This window comes from Ambystoma mexicanum, chromosome 8 (assembly GCF_040938575.1).
Source record: "Ambystoma mexicanum isolate Mex_15411 chromosome 8, UKY_AmexF1_1, whole genome shotgun sequence".
In the NCBI taxonomy this organism is placed as follows: domain Eukaryota; kingdom Metazoa; phylum Chordata; class Amphibia; order Caudata; family Ambystomatidae; genus Ambystoma; species Ambystoma mexicanum.
This window is the reverse complement of record NC_090929.1, coordinates 118168045-118195656: the sequence shown is the minus strand read 5'-3', so window position 1 is coordinate 118195656 and position 27612 is coordinate 118168045. Positions and strand designations below refer to the sequence as shown.

General features: G+C 46.2%; 1 protein-coding gene across 2 annotated transcripts in view; it reads right to left on the bottom strand.

The window, feature by feature from the left end:
• NR6A1 (nuclear receptor subfamily 6 group A member 1) overlaps positions 1-27612 on the bottom strand; it is a 1456199-nt gene that overhangs the window by 36739 nt on the left and 1391848 nt on the right. For both annotated transcript variants that reach the window (XM_069609446.1, XM_069609447.1), the window contains one exon: positions 1487-1608. In XM_069609446.1, coding sequence (XP_069465547.1) covers positions 1487-1608 — 122 coding nt within the window. The remainder of the gene's footprint in view (positions 1-1486; positions 1609-27612) is intronic.

Below are 27612 nucleotides of genomic sequence, written 5' to 3'. Positions count from 1 at the left end.
CTTTTCCCCACCACTGGCCTATGCAATTCCAATCTACTTTGGACTAAAAGAAACCAGAGCCCGTCAAACACCGATATTGTGGCCAGTCCAGCGTATGGACTAATTGGGGTCCCGCATTCTTTGGTTAGACTGCTGCTCAGTCTAGTTGCACCCTAAGACCAGCTACTATGGGTTTTATTCTGTTGGTCTATTCTTGCTTCATTTCAGGTCCACCTGTTCCTAACTTCTTTTTTTGCACTTTTCTCTGCAGTGCCAAAGGGTCCACGGGCTCTCAAAACAAATCAATGTAATCAAATGAAAGCACTTGAAGCTATTGCAGAAAAGCTGAATTTCAGCGAAACCACACATTTCCCAAACTTCTAACAGAATATCAATGTCTAAATTCGCAAAATGGAGGTCTTGTTTCTCTTGGACACAGCGTTAATCTGCAGATATTGCAAGGTCATTTCACAGACATCGAACCACACATTATATGCAGTTGCGAAGGGAGAACGTAGACCCGTTTGACCTGCAGGATGCAGTTTTTGCTCATTTGGACTTGGGCATCTTGTTTTGGAAGGCAATAGCTAGAAAGGGGACTTCCTGCAGGAAGTGATTCATTTGGGAGGGTAGGGCATTGTAGAAAGAGGGCAGTCTCCGATGAGGGAGACTGTAGTGAAGGGACAGGGGAGACACTGCCATCCCTCCTCAAGGTGGAGATTGCCCAAGTGCCGGAAAATGATGGTTGAAATCATGACCACTTGGAGCAAACTGGGACAGGGATGATTATGAAGAAGGCTCTCCCAGAGGCGTGTCCTTGCTTACATGGCTGCGGCGCCCATCAGATCTCGCCTCAAACTGCTGCCAAGCCTGGTCAGCCAAATCTTGCTGATTAAACTTACAAGTGACCCTTCTAATAATAATGAGAAGAATATCAGAAAACCACGGATCAGGATAAAGGGCACAAGGGAAGGCCACCCTAACACTTGTATGCCTCACTTAAACTTTGGCACAGATCCCCAATCCAGCAGGCAGTGCTCTTTCTGTACAATGGGAATATCCAGGGAGGATAGCTTAGGGGCAACATGCTTGCCTTGTAAGCAAGATGACGTGTCGGTGCTTAGAAACCTCTGGGTATTAAGCGCGTTATAAATAACCTATCATATATCATATCATAAACATAAAGGCAGCAAGAACAAATTCACAATGTGCAATCGGATGGGTTTCTCAAATATTCAGTAAGAATTGTAAAACATCCAATCAGTGAATATTGAAATTATTTCCATCTTTAGGAAGTGCTAGCATTCGGCTCCCTCAATGTTCTCACAATGAGTTGAACTACCGTCCCTTGAAAGGGATTTGTAATTCAATTGAAATAGGCTAAGGCAAATTGCAAACGTGTTTTCTTCTTGTGCTCCACCTATTGTCCCCCATCCCTGAGCTCTCGAGTCCCATAACTAATGTGAAAGACCACACTGGTATTACCGTAGGAGCAGTAGAGACTTACCTTGGTTGAGGAAATTAATTGCTTTCATGCACGCATACTCTTCATTGCTGACTTTCAACTGGTGAAATTTCCGAAAGACGTAGATCAAGCGTTCCATCACCTCCATGCCCTCCTCACTAAATCTGAAAGGAATATTCATAGGTTAGAGGTCACCCTTCACACAGCCAAGATTGGACCAGCAATTGCTGGAGGAATGATTGTGTGACTATGCTATGCCCCCTTCAGCTGCACTTCTTTTAAGAATCGCCTATATTTGAGCCGCTGTCTCCTATATCTTGATTGCGCTTGTCAAACACTAATCTCAGAATGTAGTTCTTGCTTCGCTATATACTAGCCCCAACTAATATAAGGCAATTGATCAACTGTGGTTTTCCATTTTCTAAAATAAAGACAATTCGGCATGACAACGTGGTCCTTTCTGGGAGCAACTAATTAGTGCACAAAACTCCGCCCCTAGGGTAGAAAATCTCCTTCTCCGAGAGAGAACATGAGACATACATATTGCCCAATAATAGCGGTACACTCCAGCACGCAGCCTCCCTGTGATTCCTGGCTAATCAATTGATGAACCCTTATATAATACCAGAGCTAATCAAGCAGAGTTTCACACTACTATAATGATGGGAACTTGGTTTTTCTCTAGCCCCGGTCACTTCTTAGCGCGGTTAGGAAGTGGGACTCAGAGCAACATCTTAGTAAGAATGGAAGGTAGGATCAGCCACCAGGCTTCCACCTTGAGGTCTGCCTGTTGTAATCTGATTTTGGCAACAATCCCTTATCTCACTGAGCTAGCGGAGCTTAGATAGTCTCGGGAGGATAGCTCAGGGGCAACGTGCTCGCCTTGGAAGCAAGACGACACGGAGCAACACAGGTTTGGTTCGATCCCCGGTGCGCGCCTAGAAACCTCTTGGTATTAAGCACGTTATAAAAGAACAATTACAATTACATGAAATGTGATGCCACTACAAGGTGCCTGTTGAGAGAAAGGACAGAACGAAAAACAGAAGAGAAAGGCTCCAATTACAAAAGCATAAAAACACCAAGAATTTTAAAGTAACTCTAAGCGGTATGGGTCATTTTGATTTCCCATTCTGAGGTTCTATCGTGCCATTACCTTAGTATATGTGTCAGAAGCTGACATAATGCAGTCCAATAAAGTGTATATCATCAATAATCGTAGTTTTAAGCAGCACTTTATAAAAGATTCCTGCAGTATCGAAGTGCTGTAGAAGGCTGTGTTCTCATTATCCATGTCAATGGAACTCAATCAACTTGGAATACAGTCTACCACAGTCTGCCCTACCACGATTGGAACAGAAATGCAATTGGCGTGAGCTGAACTCTGAGCTATCTTCCTGGCACATAATGTTTTCTGTTTTTTTAGACAGATAGAAATAGCAATAGCTTTCTTGCCTTGCCATCGCTATTGCACAGGTACCCACCGGAATCTCAATAACTGCTGCACCTGTGACATTGGGATCAAGGTGAAGAAGCTTATGCCACAGAAAAAGACATTAAGCTAGTTTATACGTGTACAGATGCAACATAAACCCAAGCAGCAAAGTAATCTTCAAAGATAGCTTCAAGCTTTATAGTAAATAGATTATGGCAAGCATATATATATACACATATATATACACACACACACACACACACACACATATGGACAAATAAAAGATGGATGTTTCTACTACGTATTATAAAGCAGTGCTGAACATGAACAAGAAGGCCTCACTTCAGTGTGTCGCTGTTAAAAGCAATTTTAATTACAAATGAATCTCAGCAGAATGAGTTGGATGAGCCAAGAAGCCAAAGTCTTATCAAACAGGAATTGGCTGAAATTGGATACAAATTGTGTGAAAGAACAGACTCCTGTTCAGAAGGCTTGAGCAAAACAAAAGACGTCAGAGGACTATTAAAAAATAATATTAAATACACGAGAAGGCTCAATTTCATGGTGTCCAGTCATGTGGAAGGAAGAAATTGGACGATCGAGGTGGTCACACCTACGCACGAGGGCAGGCTGTGCCTTCACTCCTTAAAAATTCTCAGAGCACAGTACAAACTCAAGGCCAAACTTCAAAGCACTAATTGACACTGGACCATTGAGGTGATAATGGATTGATATATTAATTGGTGGGAAGCTAGTTTCTAGATGAGCCCACTAGCACCTGGATGTTCAGTCTGCGTGCCGCTAGACATAGGTGGACAGTACTGACAGCGGTTACAAGCCAACCAATTATACAGGACTGCGTAATTAAGGGTCCTTTAGTTTGTGTAGCCAATGGAACGTCATGTATTTAGCGACATTCATAGTGGCCCTTTTGAGGGGAGGGCTTATTTGCCCCACCTGATGTTAAACACCCTATCACTCTCCTTCACGGTTCTATACTAATATGGAACTTATACTTAGATATCCACTTGGAGCCTATCACTTTCCTCCATAGGTTTTTGTAGTTTGCCACATAGGTAATGACGCAGGTCAACACGTCACTGATGACAATTTTATGCAATATAACCTCAGTTTCTACCAAAGTAAGTTGAGTAAGAGGACCGGACGAATGCTGATGTTCGTTGTACTCCCAGTTTTATATACTTGTTAATGAAACTGACTTCCCTTTTGCCAAACTTCCCGAGTCGTTTTGATTATCGATGTATGAATAAAATCTGCATCCCCATCCATCTCCAGTGTATCGCAATTTAAGGGCTGGGCAACCCAGGTCAACTGTTTGGAATAAGTGTGATAAAAGACGCACGTTAACTTGAACTGATAATGAGTGATTGAACTTTGAAACAACGATATACTATCTTTGACAGAGTGGCCCGGAACAAGGTGGGTGCTCAATCAAAGGCATCTTTAAGGTATTCAGCTGAAAAGTGAATGTAGAGAATTGTGAATCAAAGTGGTCCTGCAACGGGTCAAGCAAAACCCTGCGCACAATTTAATTTTATTTATTTGGATTTGTAGAGCGCGCTAGCAGCCCGCAGGCATCGAGGCGCTGTAACAGAGCTAAAGGAGGCTTACTTGAGGGTTTACAATGAAGCCGCCCATGAGAGAACTTGTTCATATTACAAGGTCACATGTTTTAGAACATAATATGTTATATCACAAGATACAAAGTGGTTCTTTTTGACTGCTTTGTGAAACGCTGAGTGAGAGTCAATGAGCCTGAGGTGTATGTGGGAGGGCATTCCATAGAGTGGGTGCGACTGAAGGGAAACTAGAGCCGCCTGCACAGGCTTTGGTTGTTCTAGGGATGGATAGCAGGTTAGAGTACGGAGATATGGATGGTTTGTAGGTAGAGGGTTTGGTGATTCTCTGTGCTAGATAGGGAGGAGCGAGGTCGTGGAGACACTTGTGAGTCAGAGCTACGCCTTTGAAGATGATCCTTTGCTTAACTGGAAGCCAATGGACCTGTCTCCTGAGTTTGGAGATGTGTTCTTTATGCGAGAGACCTGTGGCAGCTCTGAGCGCGTTGTTTTGAACAATTTGGAGTTTGGCCACATTCTTGGCAGAGGTGCCTATGAATAGGGCATTGCAGTAGTCGAGCCTTGATCCAATGATGGCCCTGGCGATAGTTAGTCAATTTTGTTGGGAAAGGAAGGGTCGGACTGCGTTTATTGGAGTGGTAGGCTGACATGGAGGCTATGGCATTAACCTACCTGTTCATGGTCACATCAGGTTCTAAGAAGACACCTAGGGTTTTGATGGATGGCGAGATGGAAATGGGAATGTTGTCAATGGTGAAGGAGGAGTATTGAGAGCCCTGTTTACTCAGGGTGGAGGGTGAACCCACCAGCACAATCAAATGTCTTCGATGTAGATACAGTAAAGAACATTTGTGGTAAGGTTGACAAAGTTGGTCCGAAACCGGCATAGGGAGATCAATTGAAAGCTTTGTGTTAAAGTGTGTTTGAGCCCAGCGGAGGGGGATCCGGGGTGAAGGGAAAATCGCCAGAGAATTTGTATTTGTGAAATCATGAGAAAGTGGGTCTGAGCCCGACCGAGGGGATCCGGGTTGAACCCAAAATCATCTGAAAATGTGTACATGTGAAACCCTGAGGAGAAAGGAACTTTGTTGTTTGACGTATTGCATCAGGCCCTCTGGAAGAGAGACTTTGAATGGTAAAGAGACTTTGACATAGAAGGCCATGATTTTGAAGTTTTGAACTGCATCCTCGTGCTGCAGAAGCCAAAGAGTGCTTAGCTCGAGTGTGCCACGATGTCCCGTGCTGAAAACGTGGGGAAGGGAAACCAATGGCTTCAATATCCTGACATATCATTTCTTGAACATGTTTCTTTGGCATTACATTGTTTCCACACTATTTGTATTTAGAAGTAAAGATTGGCAATAGGTTTATTAGTAAAGGCCCTTTTATTTTGACAAGACACCACTAGGACTGCGTTACTATTATTTGATGATGGTAGCTTGCTCCCATCTTTAGGTTTAGGTAGGTGTTTTTCAAACCCAATTGAAGTTCAATAAACATCCTTGAACTGCGATCACTTGTGTATGTCTTACTGTTTGCTAACATGCCTTCCTTACTTTAGAGTGCGTAATTCTTTCAGTTCTTCAGTGTACCAAGAATTGGCATGTTGCTTTCCTTTTGCTTTCTTCCTCTCTAGTGGGGCAATGAAATCGACTGCTTTTTTGAGCGTTGGATAGATTGTATAGTTCTACTAGAACCGAGGGGTCATTGGAGAATGCCGGCTTGAGGGCTGGGACATCTGGAAATGGTAGGAGATTTTCTTTAGTAGGGTTGCGTGCGCTCCTGGCTAGTGCTGGAGGAGATGGAGTTTTAGGTTTAATGGTTTTGTTGGGGTTGGGGATGGTGAAGTGTTTGTTTGTTTTTATTATTTATAATGCGCGAGGGTACCCGGAGGTATCAGGGCGCAGCATTTACAAGAATTTTCTAGGCTTAGTTACAATCATCATAACATATACATAAACGTGGGACAATAAAGTAAACCAAAGTTATATACAAAGCAGCAGTGAGGTAACGAGCCAAGCATTATATACAAGTAGACATGTAGGCACATATGGTTAAGCTGTGTGCAGGTATTGCGGCATTTATATGTCCTAGTGGGCCTCTGATTGCATCCATGAAACTACCTTGGAGCGGAAGTTTTGGTAAGGCAGGTCCATTCTGATGTTTGCAGGCAAGGAGTTCCACAACTTGGCAGCTTTTACCGGGAAGCTATTTCCCCCTATGGTGGCACGTTTGTAGATGGAAACGGTTAGGCAGTCTTTGTATGCCGTTCTTACGGGTCTTAAGGAAGATTGTCTGTGAAATCTATTGACTAGGCAGGTTAGGGCAGCATTATTGATCGCTTTATGGGTGAGTGATGCCGTTTTTAAGAGGATTTTGTCATTAGTAGAGAGCCATTTGTTCTGTTGGCTGAGTCCTGTTATGTGTTCTCTTCTAGAGATGCCCAGAGCTGCTCTAAGAGCGTTGTTCTGGAGAATTTGTATCTTACTGGTAGTGGCCTTCGATGATCCCAGGTAGAGGGCGTTGCAGTAGTCAAGACAGGACAATATGAGGGCTCTAGCAAGCGTAAGGCAGCTGTTATCCGAAAGAAATGGTTTGGCTGTGCGGATTAGTTTGCATGTGAGTGAATGAGATGGTGGTCGGTCCAAGGGCAAAGGGTGCTGGAGCTGATGTCTGCTAAACAGTTGTGGTCGGCTACCCAATCTAGGATCTGGCCTTTGGCGTGAGTGGGGTTCATGACTCGTTGCAGGAATCCCAGGTCGTGAAGAGCTTTGGCAAGGGATTTGGCTTTGGGATTTGGCTTTTGCAAACATTGATTTTTTCTTTTAATGATTTTTTTTTATTGTGCAAGATACAGATAATGATACATGTGTTAGCACGTTACAGACTGAGTGGAACAGGTAACCATAAAGGATGAACAGAGTTAACAATCTTAACAAGGAAGCATATAATCATTATCCAAGACATTCATTAATTGAATTAGTTTGTTGTATTAAATTGAACAGGAATAGAATAGATAATGGAGGTAGTGCTGATTAAACCTGGATTATTATAAAACATATCTGTAAAGAGTAACTGATATGAAGATAAGAATAGAGATATGGGGAGACAATCAGGCAGACCGACAGGAGACATACCAGAAACAGATGGGAGCAGGGTAAAGGGGGGGGGGGGAGATGGGTATAATAGATAATTTCATAAAACTGTTTTTTCCATTTCTGTAATAATATAAAACAAGGCATTTGAATATAAATATAGCCAACAGGTTAGTAAAGTGAGCATAAGAATATATATTCAAGAGCCATGAGCAGTTGTATTGAAACAGTTACGATAAGAGCTGAAGTAGTACCATTTAGCATTGTATTTAGGAACTGTATTTTGATTATTAGCCATGCACATTTCCACTTTATGAATTTGACATGAAGCCTTCCACCATGCTCTAGTAGAGCGCGATCTAAAGTCTTTCCAGTTCGCTGTGATACATTTTAAGGCTATGCAGATGAATAAATCGTATAATCTGGCAGAGTCAGGTGGAATCTATGTTGTAATGGACATACTTCCTAAAAATATACTCACAGGAGAAAACGGGACATCTACAGAGAAGATACGCTTAATGAACTTCCAGATATCATACCAAAATTTGACAATATATGAACATTCAAAGAACATATGCATATAAGTAGCGGGAGATAAGCCACATGACCAACATTTAGCATCGTAATTCGGGTTAGCCTTATCTAATTTAGCCGGAGTAATGAATGCTCTATGAATAAAGTAGTAATAGTGTTGTGTAATGTTAGCAGAGACCGATAATTGTTTAATTTTAGAAAACGGGCGGATCCATATGTGATCTTCAAACATTAAATGTTGAGGTTAGCATAGTATACATTTTTGAGGCTCTAACCTCACCAGTCTGGTTAGTTGTAGTAGTCTAAGGGCGTCTGGAGAAAGAATCTCATAGGAAAAGTGACCTAGTGCATCAAGACAGGAGTTGATTAATTTATTGTAAAACTGAAAGTCAGTCATGGGTATGGTACATATGGTAGAGAGTTGCTGGAAGGAGAGAATAGAAGGACCATCTATAATGTGTTGAATGAATCCGATTCCTTTTTTAATCCATGCTTTGCAATTAAGGATCTTTTTATTAATTACTATATTCTTATTATGCCATAGTAAAGGGGAAAGGTATTTATTGGGAGTTTTGGTATGGGGGAAGAAAAAGGTTTGTAGGGCTAAAACAGATGTTTTAATAGGTTCCGAGATGTTCTTTGAAGTATGTATATATATATATATATATATATATATATATATATATATATATATATATATATATATATATATATATAAAATCAGTAATATTGTGTGGATGAACTATGTGTTTCTCTAATGTACACCAGGTAGGGGCATCAGCAAATTCGAAAGTAACATTTTTGCTAAAATACTTGCTAATAGAATTGAATCCTTACTCCCAGATCTGGTTAAAGCGGATCAAACTGGCTATGTTAAAGAACTTAACATATCCTCCGACGCTAGACTTCTACTTAATGCCATTAACCTAGAAGCTAAAGAAAAAAAAAAGACAGACAAGGCTATGCTGCCATCGCATTGGACACAGAAAAAGCTTTTGATCGTATAGATTGGAAATTTATGTTCCAGACCCTACGCTGGCACGGCGAAAAATGTATCTCACTAGTTAAACTTCTTTATTCAGCCCCTAAATCTGCTATCTATTTAAATGGACAAACATCCTCATTCTTTCCCTTATTCAGAGGCACGCGGCAGGGCTGCCCCTTCTCACCATTATTATATATTCTTTCACTGGAACCGTTACTGGAACTAATAAGATCAAACAAAAATATCCCGGGGATTCAAGTAGGCGCCTCAATTACCAAAATTGATGCATATGCTGGCAATATTCTTATCTTAATCAAAACCCCCAAACTTCATGTACCTAACCTCTTAGATGCTCTATCTCAGTTTGGTCATGTATCAGGTTATAAGCTTAACAGACAAAAATCAGAAATTATGCCCTTAAATCCCTACTGCCTCAAGCATGACGGACATTTTCGGCCTCAAATGGTGCAGTGGCTCCATTAAATATTTAGGACTTTGTTTTGCCCCTACAATCCAAGAAACTATCAAACTCAAGACTAAAACGTTACTGGACACTCTTAAGGATCTTACATCCAAATGGTCCCCACTGTACCTTTCCTGGTGGGGGCGTCTAGATACAATTAAAATGATGCTAACTCCCATAGTTCTATATTATGTTCAGCTTCTCTCCGTTCCACTATCCCTGTCCTTTTTCAAATTAATTTACTCCATACTACTAAATTTTCTTTGGGGAGTTGGAAAAAGCAAAAGAATTGCGCTAACTAAACTTAAAGCACCTTTTGAAATGGGAGGTGTTAGATTCCCTGGCCTTAAGCTATATCACTCTGCATTTCTCATAAAACAGTCTCACCAATGGTTCACAGTGATTTTGTCGAGGAACCAAATATTCCTTTTTTCTCTGGACTTAAAACAGAAAACCTGCCACTGATTGTATCCCTTCCTGGTAGAAAGTCTGTAACCCAATTAAAGAAACAACTTTCTGCTCATTACCATCCAGGAGGCCCTGGCCAAAATGTTATGTTATTGTGCATTTCTATAGCGCCTTATATACCATTGGTATGATCTCAAGATGCTGTGGCTTGAACGCCCTTGGCAACCGTACTCCAGGTCAGTGGAGAGAGCAGGGTAGTATATAGTGTTTGGGTGCACTAAAATATGTGTGCAGCGGTTTGGGCGTCGAGTAGCTACATTCTAAAGCTAGGTGCGGAGCGGTGGTTGTGTGAGATCGGTAGAATGTGTTCAGCAAGGCGTTGACCTTGGAGTCTGTATTCTGGCTTTCTGGAGTTTGTGTATGAGATTATGGGTGCAGCTAGGACGATTTTCATGGGGTATAGCTGTGTTCTAAAGACTATTGAGGTGTTCATGGAGGTGTGTATGTATCGGTTGAGGGGTATAGATGCATTCTATTGTTTGTTGGTTTAGAGGCGAGAATGGGCATAACAGTATGTGAAAGTGTGTGTGGATTGGTGTGGGATCCCGGTTCCATTATCTTCCAAAGCCCGCTCAGCTGACCATACCTATGCCGGGGGTTTGTTTGGAGTGTTGGTTCTCCAAGAGAGAAATTCCCTCTCTAGTGCAGTTTGTTCTGATTACCAGGTTTGCTGGTGTCTTCCGGGGTGAGGGTGTTACTGAATCCAGTGACTGGTTAGAGTGTTGATGACAAACGGCAGAAATAACTGAAAATATTGCTGGCTCTCAACTCCAGTCGTCCTTACACACTAACAGGCTGCGTCACCCTGTCCAGTGCCAATTTAGACTACGGCAAGGCACGGAATCAGCACTATTGGGAGGGAACTTTTCAATTGTTATGTACTAACGTTCTGAGATTGCAAGAGAAAGCCGTAGTGCTCTCTAGCAGTCCTATTTGCTTCTCAAGGATAGGTCAATGGCTGGTCTCCTGCAGTGGCCCCTACTATGCTGCACAGCATCCCACCCTCGCCACTTCCCTAAATCTTCATGACCCCGCTTATGAACCTCACTGAGTCTAAGGCCTGGCCTACCACTCATGAGCGGCTGATACTCATGATCTACGGAAGGTGAGAAACATTTCAGGCACAGTATCCTGAACCCGTCAGTGGTTCAATGCAGGAGAACTGGCTAGAACGTAAAGCATTCAAAATGTGTGATTTGCTTCCGGGGGCTTGGGCCACTAAGGTTAACTTATTGAAGGAAAATGTATGATTTTCTTCAGGAATCCTTGGGTCTTCAAGGTGTTGCGGCCCAGTTGGTTCGTCCCTTCTCGTTTCCTTCTACCATCGCACTTAAGAAAGGGCATTAAAAAGCAAACAAAGAATGAGGAATGTGATGGGACTAAAGGGTCACAGTGAAGATGCAGTCCACTGGCACTTAGCAGATGGGGCAGCAGGAGTGAGGAAAAGAACCCAGCTCGGTTCTTGGAGGCTAACTTCAGTAGTTCCCCATCTTAGCAAGAGCCATATTTAAGATTGGCTCGCTCAATCCTAGGGCCCCGACATATAGTCCCTCTATTTTTAGGCCGAGATGACCAGACACGTCCACCCACAAGCATTGCATTGAAAAATAACGCTCACCGGTGGCCTCTAAAACTCGCTATGGGGGTGAAGGCCCTGTTGCCCGAGAACAGCCTTCCCCTACTAACTCGGTACAGACTCGTGACCTCCCTTCTCTATTAGTAGAGCGCGTGTTAAGGCTCCCCTTTGCCTTGGATGGCTCGAGGCAGCTTGCTCTTATACTTGACTTTTCTAATGCAGTCTATGTACGAGACAGGTGCGCAGGCTCTGCAGCAGATCTTAAACCAAAGATCTGGAAAACACCTGCACAGGCTTAATAACAGAGGAGTTAATCCAGCCCAACAGTCTTGAGCTTCAGTGACTGGAAGTTAAAAGCTCAAAGAGAAACCTGTGCCAGAAGAACCTCACAGAGGTTGCCGTTTTACCGAGACCTGTTCTAAGTGTCCAGCACTCTCCAAGAGAACTGAACAAAGGAGTAAAGCCCTACGAAGAAGGTATGAGGGTTTGCGCAATAAATGCAGAATCGAGCGGTCTGGCAGAAAGGGAAAAAACACCCAAAGATGCACGGGAGATCTGAAAAATTGGATCATGATCACCACAATGGATAAGCGTGATAACGTGACTCCATATTTCCAATTGCCAACATTTTCAAGCAAAAGACGTGCAGACTCCGTTCAGGCAGCAGGCCCAAAACAAAATCCACTCATTGTGCATATAACAAGAAACCTTAGATGTAAAACAAGTTGAATTTAGTATCAAAGTTGACAAAATAGCTTTGAGGTTCTCTATTTTTTTTTTAAAGGCGAGTAATATTGCGGGTGTTGAAAACTCGTGTCCGCTTTCTCGAGCAGACATTCCGGGCTCTGCTGCTGGCATGAGGGGCAGCGCAGGTGCGGGCCTGCACGCGGAAGGCATTTTAATGAAAACTGCGCAGAGCCCGTCCTCCACAAATTCTAATGACTTCAAGCTGGGAAGCGGTTGCTGACCACTCGCCACTCTGATGTGCTCGTCTGCACCCAGCATGTTTGCCTCCCTTTCCCCCAAACAAAGCTGCTCTCTGTGACTCGGGACAGTATTTCTCCTCACACTCCTCCACAATCCGCAGGGGGGGGGGTTGAACTATTCCTAGCCTTGGCTTTGATATCCTGAATGACCCGAGCAGAGTTCAGGCGGTAAAACCTTTTTTATTTTTTTTATTTTTTACATAGTTGGTTATTTATTGAAATGTTTATAAAGCAGCCACAGATGCAGCAACTTCGCAGCACTGGAGTTTAGCACAGGGACAGTGTGGCAGGCAAAGCCCCGCCCCTCGATGGGTACTAATTACAGATTGTGAGACTCGCCTCCTAGCGGTCATAAACGAACAGATACCAGACTTCTGCATGCACAGGCCGGAGAACAGGATGCAGGCCCATGACCCCGGAGCAGCATGCGGCTGCCTCCAGGCCCATGACCCCGGAGCAGCATGCGGCTGCCTGCATGCCCATGAGCTGGCGGAGCATAAGGCTGCCTGCAGGCCCATGACCCCGGAGCAGCATGCGGCTGCCTCCAGGCCCATGACCCCGGAGCAGCACGCAGCTGCCTGCAGGCCCATGACCCCGGAGCAGCATGCGGCTGCCTGCAGGCCCATGACCCCGGAGCAGCATCCGGCTGCCTGCAGGCCCATGACCCCGGAGCAGCATGCGGCTGCCTGCAGGCCCATGATCCCGGCGCAGCATGCGGCTGCCTGCAGGCCCATGATCCCGGCGCAGCATGCGGCTGCCTGCAGGCCAATGATCCCGGCGCAGCATGCGGCTGCCTGCAGGCCCATGATCCTGGCGCAGCACGCGGCTGCCTGCAGGCCCATGACCCCGGAACAGCATGCGCAGACCTGCCTGTAAATCCAAAGGATTTTTTCAAATTCTTGCTGCAAAATGTGCTCCTACACATTGTTTCAACCTAGGGCTTGGTATGGCTCCCTCACTTCGCCTGCTGTGGGAATTTCTGCCCCCATAGGGACAATCAAAAGTTGGCACCCATGACTGGCTTTAATGCATACTTCTGCTTGCAAACATGGGCCCCGGTGCAGTCACAGAACTGAGTACAGCATGCCCTGCATCCAGCCAGTTTCCAAAACAGTATGTTGCTGGCATGATTCGGGATACAAGCAAGAGGCTAGTATGCTTCTGAATTCAGTCACTGGTCCGGGCACAGAATGCTTCTGCACGCAGGCACAAACTGGGTACAGCATGCCACTCCAGTGACTCCACGCAGGTACAGGCCCCAATATACTGCACTTCTGCCTGCAAACATGAGTCCCGGTCCACAGGCACAGGTCCCAATATACTGCACTTCTGCCTGCAAACATGGGCCCGGCGCAGTCACAGAGCAGTTTGTACAGCATGCCACACCGCACAGATCCCAATATACTGCAATTCTGCCTGCAAACATGGGCCACGGTGCAGTCACAGAACTGGGTACAGCATGCCACTCCAGACATGCACAGGTCCCAATATACTGCACTTCTGCTTGCAAACATGGGCCCTGCTGCAGTCACAGACAGTGTGTACAGCATGCCACTCAACACAGGCACAGGTCCCAATATACTGCACTTCTGCTTGCAAACATGGGCCCTGTCACAGAACAGTGTATACAGCATGCCACTCCACACAGGCACAGGTCCCAATATACTGCACTTCTGCATGCAAACATGGGCCCTGGTGCAGTCACAGAACAGTGTGTACAGGATGCCACTCCACACAGGCACAGGTCCCAATATACTGCACTTCTGCTTGCAAACATGGGCCCTGTCACAGAACAGTGTATACAGCATGCCACTCCACACAGGCACAGGTCCCAATATACTGCACTTCTGCTTGCAAACATGGGCTCTGATGCAGCTATTCATCCAAGGTTTTGCTGCAGGATCTTGTATGGGGATCTTTTCTGAAGGTGATGTGGACTATTTCAACTGAAGGTATCCTACGCTGTGCACAGGCTATTAAACTTCAACCACACGGCAAGCTCTATTTAGAGCCGCTGGGATGTTTAAATCCTCACTTTAAGTCACAAACATGAAACCTCTAATTTGTGTTTAATCTTTACAGCGGCTTAACAAGTGAGGTAACGCCCTCACTTTCGAGCACATAAAACAGTACATAGTAAAGATGTCTTAAAAAAAAATAAACAATGGCCACACTAAGAGGGAAAACCAACCGAAATCAGGATTGAAAAGGCCAATAGGTCTGGTTCTGCAAATTAATTCAAACGGTAAGACTTATTTTCTCTTGCGAAGGCTTCTACACTAGCGTTTGGCCTTGCCAAGCCGTCTCATAATGTAGCCACGGTGGCTTCAGAGCAGTGTGGAGCTGTTTTAATGAAGACGCTGCCAGGCCATCATGTCTGCCGCCTTAAACCACACCAACAAAAGGAAGCCATAGACAATAATATTCACAACAAAATAAAATGCTGCACAAAGTGGTACACCCATTGCTACATTGCTATACTAAGAAGCATGTAAGCAAACCCAGCACTTAAAAGCAACACTGAGCGACTATCACCAACTTAAAAACTCCCCTTGCTGATTCAAAATGGCTGCCACCATAACAGACCACTTCTCGCTTCACCCTGCTACGGACCTGACCTTCCTCCCACCCTTAGGGGCCAACAACTTCATTCTGCTGAAGCCGTGGTGCAGCTAACATTTTCGGATCCTGGCAGGCTCCGCTTGGAGCATGCTGCTGACTGGTGCTGCCTACCCATTGTACACTCCGAGTCTTCGTCCAACCACAGTCCAGGCCAATGCAGCCTACCACTACAGGCACCAGGCTCTCTGGAAGGAAACGTCTCTATGCTCTCAACACAAAACATCCAGAAACAGAGCTGCACGAACAGCTCACGGCCTCACGTACTTCCAGTCTGGGCGCATCAACCCAACCCCAAAGAGATGATGCATTTCCCCCTCTCTGCCCCCTCCAGACCCTATTCCAGATTTATTTATTTATTTAATTTGGATTTATAAAGCGCCCAGCTGCCCTGAGGCATCGTGGCGCTGTTAACAGAATATTCAAATCTTCCAGACTGAATGGAAATGAAGCAAGATGGCAGAGGCACAAAGTATAAATCCTAAACACACACATACAAAACTGGACTTTGGGTAAAAATTCCAAACATGAAAAAAAAAATACCAGAGTTAGAGCAAGCATGCAAAGACCCTAGGCTTAGCAAAGCTATCCTGCCCTGCGCTGCCCGCATGTATTGCTTTTTTTAAACCAATGAACAAGGTCCTCCCTCCCGAACCTCATAAGCTGATTTTGCCTCGATCCAGGTCACGCTGATCCAGTTCGTAATCAGAAGCAGAGGTAACAGGTGATGTGCCCATCTCCAACTTCGAGATAATTAAAGCAACTCAAACACGAAAGCCCCATATGGATGGCCTGGGACGGCAAGTGGGAACCCCGGGCAGCTGCACTAGTAAAGGAAGGCTGGCCCGGGGGTTGGCAGGCCCATGCATGCCGTGTACACGCTCTTCCGTAGGAGGCATATATGGTCCATCGAAAGGATCATTAAAAAAGCAAGATACGGCCTCGCTATCAGAACATTAAAAAAAGGGTTCATTAGCGGCCAGCGTGAGAGGGTTCCTGGCCGGTGCAGCTGCCCACCCACGCCCCCCGAGTGTGAAGCAACGCGGCTCTAAATCATGCCCTCCCCGCCCCCAACGCCTCCATCTGATAAGCGCCTGATTAGGCCGAGACACACCATAAATTTGGTCAAAACTTAAAGACAAGGATTAAAAAAGAAGGCGATAAGATATAATTTAGGGCTGGAGGTGAGGGCTTCTAATATGAGCAGTGCCTGGTTACGCCAACTAGATGTGCCAGTACAGAGAGATGGCAAAGCTGCTCCTTGCGGATTGAAGGAGAGGTATATGCCACATAACAGTACCTGAGCGCATCACAGCCAAAGAGGCAGGGCGGGGGCCAGCCACCTGTTCTTCTGTATGAACGAGTATCACACATATGAATATCAGTTCTGATGGGGGGCAGGCGGAGGGGGGTTTGTTCAAGGTCTTATTTATTTAAGATTTCTGGATATGAAAGCGATTTTGAGCAAGCAACTGGAGGTTTTTCATCGGGAAAACGTAAGGCTGCTTACACCTACTACCAGAAATGAGAAACAAAGGGGGTTGGGAATCTCTCCACCAGCACAAACACAGCCCAATGACCTGTTCTTGGGTGAATAACCCCTGGGAGAGACTCTACCAAGTCTTTAGCTCGAAATGAGCGTTCGCAGTGCCCGCTGCCGGTCCTTGAATCATTCTGCCATTCTTATGATGCTGTACATTCAACTTGGACAGTTCAAGAACTCCGCAATCTATTAATATTCACACTGGCCCCGCAAAAGTCATCATTCATGCCCATATAGGCGCCTTAACAACAGAGGGGGGAAATACCAGCTGGGCAGCAAGGTGGCGGGCCACAATATAAACGGGGAACGCCAGTGGCGCGGGAGACCAATATACAATCGCTTTTGACTCGTTGCACTTAAAGCCCACAGCACAGTATGGACACATATAGACATGCTGTAAACCTAGCCCTTCGGCACAATCCGCATCTCTTGGGCGAGTCCTCGCAAACACTGCCGGGCACTCAATGTTATCTTCTGATATAGAGCTTCATGCCCATTTATGCCACTTTGTAGCACTGTAATAATAACTGTTCGGAAATGTACACTAATTTAGTTACTTCGCCATGACATAGGCACTTTGAATTTGAACCATCCATTGACTTAGGAAGGACAAAGGGCATAGTTGAACCAACCGGGTAACACATATGCAAGTGAAGGCACTTCACCTGTGACCCTTCCACCCGCCCTGGGCGAGTCTCTCGGTCTCTGTCCCCTGCCAGTTGATCAGGAAGCCTGGTGCCATCCTCTGAAGAAATGGCTAGACACCCAACAGCTTGCTGCAGCCGGTGCCAAATTACTGAGCAGGCAAGACCCCCTGCCCCCCAGTTCCCCTCCCCCCAAGTTGCAACCTATAAGTAGCTATCGTTCTAATCCAGGAAACAGGCCCAGCTTCGGGCATAGAGAGCTTGGAAAGACAAACTACACTACACTCGACTTCGGCAGGCATAAAACCAGTTGGCTCTTGACGTGAAGAGGGCAAAGGAATGTTCGAATTCCACATTAAGTAGGGGGGTTTGAAAGAAAACAGAGGCTCACCATCTGGACTGGGATCCTTTGGGCGGAACCTCATGCGGTTGAGACAGTGGTGTTGGGAGGTAGAATGAGTACTTTGTGGTCTTCATGGGGTGGGGTGCTTGGCCGTCGGTCCTTTTTTCATGCCCTATGATTTCAGACCTTAGAATCTATCTCTCCTTACCTCCTCACTCACCCCCTTTACTGTTGGAGTTCCACAAGGGTCTGTCTTTGGTCCACTTCTCTTCACTCTCTATACTTTAGCTCTTGGTGCCCTGATATCCTCTTACGGCTTCTCCCATCAACTCTTCGCCGACGACACTCAGATCTTCTCCTTTCACTCCTTAGCTGACAAGCTGTCAAAAATGTCAAACTGTTTCTCGGACATCAAACTATTGTATGGCGCCTCACTTGCTCATGCTCAACTCCACTAAAACAAACTTTCTACTTCCCAGCCAAACAGGCTATCCCTTCCTCCCCCTCTTCTCTCCAGACTACCTTCCTTACTCTGCTTCCGGTCATAACCGTGATGTCCTCTTCGACCCACCACACAATTTCTCGCTCTTCATCCCCAAATTCGAAACTGCATCCAGACTCAACCTCCTCCATATCAGAAAAAAAAAACATCTTCCTTTCAATACTGCTAAACAGCTAATCTCTTCCTTCGTCCTTTTTGATCTATCTATTGTGCCAGTCTCCTCTGTTTTTTCACCTCTGGTCATCCACACACTAGCATTTCTCACTTTACCTGTACCTCCTCTGCCCATTGCCAGAATGGCTCGATATCTATGAAACAAAGGGCTAAGTCTTCAAAACTATCCATGCACTCACCCCACCCTACATTTCAGCACATCTCACTTCCCACTCTCCTCCTCGCTCATTAAGATCTTCAACTCACCTACTTGCCACCACTCAAGCCCCCTGTGCTACCCTCTTGTTTCTGCTCTCCCTCTCTCTCTCCTCGCTCCCCAAATCTGGGACGTTTTTCCTCTCCCTCTCCGTACTACTACAAATCTACCACTATTTAAATCCAACCTCAAAGATCTCCTTTCTGAAGAACCTGTTTCCTAGCACTCTATGCTACTGCATCACCCTATTTTCCACACCCCCTACTCTTCATGGACAACCCTGCAGCACTTTTCCGTCCCCCCCTCTGAGGAATTTGACCATCCGCATGGGGAGTGTGCGCTCGCTTGCACTTTTTTTGATTTTTTGATAATGAAAATGAATGATGGGAGATCAACCTCTGTGTGAGGCCATTCCGCATACATGTTCTCTGCTCACCACACAAAACACAGTCATGTGTACTCCGGGAGGACACAGACTACAGGCGCTGTTCTCCCCTGTCATGTTCAGATGGAATGCGACAGCCACAGGTACATCAAAGCATGTCAAGATGGGGTTAGGCACACCTCCCTCGCGCAGTGCAAACTAATGAGATAATTGAGGCAATCCTGTTTAAAGGGGCTTGGTTGCCAGACAGACAACAGGAAAGCAGGGCTAACACCCCTTTGGTATGCAATGTGTCAACTTGAAGTGAGTTCCCGCCCCTCTGTATGAAAGGCAGTAAATGGCATGTCTGGGTCCATCAGTTACCGTAGGTACCCCTGTAAAGTGGACCCCTTTCAGAGGGGAGAAGTATGTGAATTGAGGGAGACAGGCAGTCTGCTCTCATCACAAACTTCAAGGGAGACCTGTGCTTTAATCAAGAGTCACAGAGGGCTCAGTTAACCAGAGAGACATTTTGATCTACAACAAACAGGAATATGGGTGGGACTTAGGTATATGTTGTCACCCCTTAGCTTTTTTGTTGCAGAGCACTCTGGTCCTGACCTCATGCATAACAGAAGATTGTTGGTGGGGAACCAGGATTGGGGCATTAAGGTAGGCTTAGCCTGCCCCAATCCCTGGGGCCCTATTGGCTTTGAGGGCTGAACCCCTCACTTAGCAGATCCGATGACTCAGAAAGGAGTAAGAAGGACTCATTTGGACACGGGCTGAAGATACAGTCTACACCTTACATCTTCTGCCAGTGAAGGAAGGCCAGGAGTTCCAAGAGGGAAGCAAGATCCCTCCCCTAAACATCTTCCAGGGAACAGAGAGCGATACCGGACTCGGATGACTCGTCAAGCAGCTCCAGAACTGGTACCCAGCCAACACACAACATGCCCTGCTACGTTCTGCGAGCAAGCTTCCTAGGTGGGAAGTGCCGGAGAATCTCTGGACAAATGACAAGGCCGTTGCCTGCAAACACTCTCCTCAGCTTTGGGCCGTCCACCTTGAAAGGGCATGAGCCCTGCGAAGAAGCTAGGAGAAGTGTCCCAACAAGCATCAACCAATGTCCATCTTTTAAGGTCATTTTCGAGACAGTGGAGTCCTCAAACCGCAATCGTCTGCACCGCTGACTGTTGTCATGCCACAGTCTCCAGGGCTGTCAGATGCCTCGACCAGCATTCCAGATTTGCCAACCAGCACAGAGACAACAAATCTTGACCCCTAGCCGCCGTGTAGGCCAGCCTGCAACCGTCCATCCAGCCTCACTTGCCAAACTGTCTGCCGCCTGATTCCCACAGCTGTCCCCATCTCGAACTATGTCTTAGGAGCTGCAAAGCGCCCTGGAACCGCCTCAACACTGTCGAGCATCAAGAACTTGTTAAGCACCAGGTACATTGTGTTTCTGCCCCACTGGTCCTTCTTCGAAGGCCCCTAGAGACAGTTACGACCCATTGCCCTTTGGTGCTGAAACCAAATAACCTTGAACAGTAAGACTGATTACTTAACCAGCTACCCTCCTGTCCGTATCCAGAGTGCATTGCTTTCCTTCATGAAACTGTCTGTTCACTGTTTTCCTTTACAGGGTGGGTTGTATTTTGTAGTGTGCTAGAACTGTCTGTTGTAGTAATAATAAAGTAGATATTTGTATACAACCTTGACTGGACAGTCCCTTTTATGATTGGGTAATTGTATTTTCGCTGTGTTGCAACTAACCAACGATCCACAACCTTGCAGAGATAAGCCTGCCGTTCCGTCCACTGTACCAAAATTGGACAAGTAGGTTTATAATTGACTTGTGTTCCAAACTTTTCGGATACCTTCTGGTATACTAGAGGTGTGTGGCTGATTGATGGTTTAGAAACTGATATTCATCCCTGGACCACTGGTACCCTGGAAGTTGATTCGTCACACCCTCCATCCTTAATTCAGTACTTTCTCCACCAACCTTTTCCTATGTCATTCTGTACTGTCCTCGTCCCTGCTTTATGTTTCCAACTTCCTCAGCAATATCTGGTCTTGAAGTCACATTCTCTCACCCCATTGTAAGGGACCCATGTCCTCCACTCTTATTAATGGTAAATTCTCTAAGAGTTTTAATGCCAAAAATTAATTGCATTCCCTGTGATTTTTTATTAATAAATAAATACTATGCCAAAACAGTGTTGCTAAAACATTCCCAGGTGGTCCCACATTCTAGGAGTGTTTGGAGAGTATCGTTTTGTATAAAACGTGCTAAATAAAATGTTTATGCAGAGGTTGATATTTATTTTTTCGTTGTAGTCATGGTTTGCCCTACATCAACATGAGTTACAGGTGCAAATGCACGAATGCGGGGTGAATAGGGTTGCACGAACTTACTCACAATGCACTACGATAGCACTGACATTCTGTTAGGGTTGAGTTGGGTTAGTATTTGCTTCATAATTAGGCTACCATTAATGTGATGTTAGATATAGTTTCCCTATTATTGTTAGCATTGATTAGTGTTCGGGTCCATTTTAGGATCATTTTTGGTGTTAGCATTAGGTTTTGGTTAGTGATTCCGTTTGGGTGATTATTTGGGTAGGATTAGCATTAAATTAGGTTAAGCATTAGAGAAAGGGGGTTGAATTGGCCTTTAGGTTAATGTAAGAGTCCAGCGTTGGCAAAAGAGCTGACTAAGCATGCACATTTATTAATAATTTATAACACATTTAATACCGGAGACCAGTCTCTAAGCTCAGGACCGGGACTTGAAATGGTGTTGAAGGGACGTCATTTCACCAAAATGCCAGGGGTAGCAGAAGTGACGTCACACAAACCTTGACCTCTGTTGACATCACAGGAAGTGATGAACCCACCCCGAAGTCACATCACGGGAAGTGATGAAACACAAATGTTCACCCCTTGACCAAACAGGAAGTGGCATCACATAGGATTGTTTCTAAGTACACTACGAAAAATATCATTACGATATCACTGTAAAGTGATATACATTTCATCCAAGAATGGAACACCATATGTATCGTTAATATCAGCGCGTGTTGGCCCATTTACCAAATTACTGTGAATGCAAGCAGGCACCAAGGCCAAACGATAATGGTAATGTTGGTATGGTAATGTTTATTTATCTAGCGCCTATACACAAGGTACGCGTTTCAAAGCGCTCTTAATGATGTGTTCTTATATAGCACTTGGGCGTAAGCGCTTCATACAGAACAAATATACATACAATATCACCCAACCTGTGTTGGTACTCATCAACCTCAGCAGGATGAAAGGCTGAGTTGACACGCACACTGCAGCAGCGAGCCCTCAATCCACTGAGCTCTCTTACCGGCTACAGCCATCAAAAAACGAGCCACTCAAGCAACACATAACCACATCATGCTGGCTACAATTTAAACAAATTTAAAAAAGGATTTTTTAAAACTTTTTTTTATGGGTAGCGACCACAGGGGTCGCAGGTGCGACCACTGGCGACCCCTAAATGAAGCCCGCCGTGTTGCTGTGCGCCTTTCCCCTGAGCTATCCTCCTGGCCTGCATTAATGCTGCATACATTTATACCTGCAGCCTTCTGAGACCTTGAACTGAACTGTGTGCACGAGCATGCATGCAATCAAATGTTGCACATGCCTGTCCTCTAGTCTGGTACATGCAGAGGGGTATAATCCTGTGCAGCATGAACATTTTACCTTGTGCTCATGTTGCCATTTGCTTAAACTCTGCTGTACACACGCATCATTGGAAGAAATTGCCCCACAACAGAGGGGCAATGTGTTTGCAAATGCCCATTAACCCCAGGGTAATTTCTGCCTACCACTCCACTTGATGCCCAGCAGAAACATACAGCGGGAAAAGGCCCCGTTTTTTGCCATGTATGGCAGAGGTCTAGTTTATTAATTCCTCTCCACCCGATTTTTATCACCGGAAAGACCGCCACCTCGATATAGGGTATTTCCCTTGTAATGTGGGTCATTTTGTCTAGAGACACCATTATTCTAGCAGCATACAGTCAGAAAGGGCGTTGGCTCTTTTCCTTACTGCCTCCCCCAACAAGGGGTTAACACGACAAGGATGCTAAAGAACTGCTGCTGTGCACAGAGGCTCGAGGAATGCAGTGCTTTTCCACAAACAGCAGCGTCAGAGGAGCCAAGCAACCTTGCAGAACAGTCAAGGCGCGAGCATTAATTCAGGAAGCATGTCCACGCTTAAGTGAGCCCTGTGAGCGGCCTTTCACAATATTGTCATATTGCCCGCTCCACAAACAGAGACGTGCCCTCCATGCAAGCCTGGAGAATGGAGAGACCTGGCACGAAATGAATCACCGAATGCCCAAACATTGGCTGGGTCGCGTGGGGCATCAGATAGCGCGGTTTCCTGAACACCGTCCTCTCTACCCTGCACCAGAAATTAATTTACAGCATCAAACACATAGAAGCCACCATTCATAATCTGCCATGATACAAAGCTGCTGCACTCTCAGATTCTGCGTGCCAACGTGCTTCATGGAAAGAATAACAGCCTTCACCCACGGCATGGCTCTAATTTATTGGAGGCATATTTCTGCTTGGCAGAGCTCTTTAAGCATGGGTGGTTTTTTCCGAAGGAGGCTGCCCTTTTGCCTCCGATCCACAACATGGATAAGGGGAAGCGGCCATGACACTATGATATCGACAATGACCTTGGAATGGGAGGAGCTGGAGGAGGTCAATTGAGCAGACAGCATCTCTGGCCCACATGACAAGCAACCCCCGGCGCCTGGCCAGACTGGCAGAGGTAGGTTAGGGCACTGGGCAGGTTATCTCACCCACATCTATGGCTGTCCAACAAAGGCTTGGTCCTAAATCTTCAGCAGTTCCCCAAGAGTTGGGACACAAGAAAGATTCTCAGGATGGAGGGAGGAATATCAGGAAAGGATTGCCGCCTCCCCTCCTGCGATTCTTTAAATGCCAAAAGAAAAAGGGAATCTAGAAAAGGCTGAGATGTGCCTCCAGGAAACCAGCTGGGCCACTGAAAGCACACCTGGTGAGCCTCAAGGATGGGCGAGTTTCACGGTTATTGCTCACAATGGCAAGCTCAGGGTCCATCAGCACCCAGAAGGTGCCTGCTGCCAATCAGAGTTGCAGGAATAGCCACCGGTAGCACTCGGTAGTTTCAAGTATCCAGAGGGCCTGGCCAAGCCTCCCTTCCTCCAAGATGGACTTTCTAAGGATTGCACGGCCAGCTGCTGGTGCTAACATGGAGCTCTGCTTCTAGGCTCAGCCCATCTCACCTCCACAAGACTCTTAGGACTCTGCTGTTACGGGAAAGCGTCCATTGGCCTTCTTCCAAAGGCCCTTCCGTTAACCCTTATTGTCTGCTTTTATTCGCTTCCACGTGCAAGTGGAAAAGGGACTTTCCCAGTTCTATGTGAGAGTTTCGGCAGCCAGAGTGCGGTTGTTTTGCTTCAGAGGGCAAAAAATGTTCTCCCGCTCCAAAGGTTGCTCATGGTCAGCCAGGGTTCTAATACATGCGAAGCCCACAGCTGAGAAACATGCTAGCATGACAAATGTTCTCTGCACCTGGAATTAATATGCCACCATAGATACTGTGCGCAAGTCAATTAATACAACCCGAACAAGTCACCACTTCTGCCATGTTAATACCGAGGATGGCAGCAGGACTCTCGCCTTTCAGGGTTCCTTGAACTGAACTTGCGTTACACTGAATGAACAAGGCAAAGACAAAGGCCAGCATGGTGTTCGAGAAGCATCCATGTTCTTCTGCCGTTGCACTGACATTTCTAAAGACAACACTCCATGTTTTTAGAGAAAATCTCAAACTGGGTGCTTTGTGATCAAAATGATGGTCCTGCCATTGAAGTAAATGGCTCAGACTCCGGCCCAAAAGTGCCAGGCAGAACACCACGTCCATACAAGTCCTGCCACAATGATTCTTAATGTACAATTACAATTGGAAAGATCACTATATACAACATTTGTCTCACCTTTTAATATCTTCTCATAAAAACATGATTTTTTGATAACAAAAATAAAGGAACCTGACATGGTCGTCTATGGACATTCCCACCTACTACCTGCTCCTCACCTCCCAAGCACACCGATAGAATCTCTGAGTCTGGATCTGTGCTTTGTAAGCAACCTTCTGAGATGTCATGGCTTGATTGCATCTATAAACTAGCTCCATATGTAATAAAACTGCTGTAACTAAGTGACTTCAACCACTTTTTTTTTTTCTGCAGTGTGTGTCCTTGCATCTGTTCCTTGCACTGAATTCCTCATAAAACAATCGTTTTAAAAGCCAACTGTTTTGGCTCTTGTATAGGCATTTGGTAGGCAGTGCCAAAACATGCCCAAACATAAAACAATTTGCCAGCTTTTGCCATCTAATGGCAAGGTAGCAAGTATTATTGTGGCAGTCTTGAAAATGTGGATCCCATACCTACATAAAAGGCAAAACGGTTGGCTTTGCCAATGCTTATTTCACGGAGCTGCCCAACTCAAAGAGGACGGGGCAAGCCATACACTGGCTCACTGGAAACAAATGAACTTCATGCATGCACCCTATGATCTCTCCGGGGATACGCCTGCCTCCCCTACTTCCAAAACAGCCGCTACAAACACAGTTTCTGGAATCAACTCAAACACGCCCCCCCCCCTTGTACCGATGCAAGAGAAGGAGTTATGTTTGAACTAATCCTGCTCCTTAAGTAACGGCCAGGCTTCCTCTGCTCTCAGCTTCATCCAGTTCGCACTGCTCTACACCCCCAGGTTCATCCTGTTCCCTGCGCTCTCCATCCTAATTTCTTTCAACCCCCTTCCCATGCTTTCCAACCTCAGTTGTTTCTTGTCCTCTCTGCCCTCCACCCTTCTCTGCGCATTCCACCCTCAGTGTCATCCTCTCCCCTGAGCTCCACACCCTCAGTGTCATCCTCTTCCATGAGCTCCCCACCCTCTGTTTCATCCTCTTCCCTGAGCTCTCCACCCTCTGTTTCATCCTCTTGCCTGTGCTCCACACCCTCAGTGTCATCCTCTTCCATGAGCTCCCCACCCTCTGTTTCATCCTCTTGCCTGTGCACCACACCCTCCGTTTCATCCTCTCCCCTGTGCTCCACACCCTCAGTGTCATCCTCTTCCCTGAGCTCTCCACCCTTCGTTTCATCCTCTTCCCTGAGCTCCCCACCCTCTGCTCCACACCCTCAGTGTCATCCTCTTCCCTGAGCTCCACACCCTCAGTGTCATCCTCTTCCCTGAGCTCTCCACCCTTCGTTTCATCCTCTTCCCTGAGCGCTCCACCCTTCGTTTCATCCTCTTCCCTGAGCTCTCCACCCTCAGGGTCATCCTCTTCCCTGAGCTCCACACCCTTCGTTTCATCCTCTTCCCCGAGCTCCCCAACCTTCCTTTAATCCTCTTCCCTGTGCTCTCCACCCTCTGTCATCCTCGTCCCGAGCTCCCCACCCTCTGTTTCATCCTCTTCCCTGAGCTCTCCAACCTTCGTTTCATCCTCTACCCTGAGCTCTCCAACCTTCGTGTCATCCTCTTCCCTGTGCTCTCCACCCTCTGGCATCCTCTTCCCTGTGCTCCACACCTTCAGTTTCATCCTCTTCCTCGAGCTCTCCACCCTCCATGTCATCCGCTTCCGAGCGCTCCACCCTCCGTGTCATCCTCTTCCCTGTGCTCTCTCTCCAGCCTCCACTTATGTTCCTTGTGTTCTCAGCCATGTCATCATCTTCCCTCTGCTCTCAATCCTCAGTTTCGGCCGCTTCCTCCCCTGTGTTCCCAACCCTTACTTTCATCCTCTTGCCCATGCTCTCCACCCTTAGTTTCATTCTCATTCCTGCACTCTCCACCCTCAGGGTCATCCTCTTCCCTGAGCTCCCCACCCTTCGTTTCATCCTCTTCCCTGAGCTCCCCAACCTTCCTTTAATCCTCTTCCCTGTGCTCTCCACCCTCTGTCATCCTCGTCCCGAGCTCCCCACCCTCTGTTTCATCCTCTTCCCTGAGCTCTCCAACCTTCGTTTCATCCTCTTCCCTGAGCTCCCCAACCTTCGTTTCATCCTCTTCCCTGAGCTCTCCAACCTTTGTTTCATCCTCTTCCCTGTGCTCTCCACCCTCTGGCATCCTCTTCCCTGTGCTCCACACCTTCAGTTTCATCCTCTTCCTCGAGCTCTCCACCCTCCATGTCATCCGCTTCCGAGCGCTCCACCCTCCGTTTCATCCTCTTCCCTGAGCTCCCCACCCTGTGTCATTCTCTTCCCCGAGCTCCCCACCCTCGTGTCATCCTCTTCCCTGAGCTCCCCACCCTCCGTGTCATCCTCTTCCCTGTGCTCTCTCTCCAGCCTCCACTTATGTTCCTTGTGTTCTCAGCCATGTCATCATCTTCCCTCTGCTCTCAATCCTCAGTTTCGGCCGCTTCCTCCCCTGTGTTCCCAACCCTTACTTTCATCCTCTTGCCCATGCTCTCCACCCTTATTTTCATTCTCATTCCTGCACTCTCCACCCTCAGTTTTTCACCCCGTTTCCCGTGCTTTGCACCCTCGGTGTTTTCTTCTTCCATCTGCTCTGCACCCTTAGTTCTATCCTCTCACCTGTGCTCTT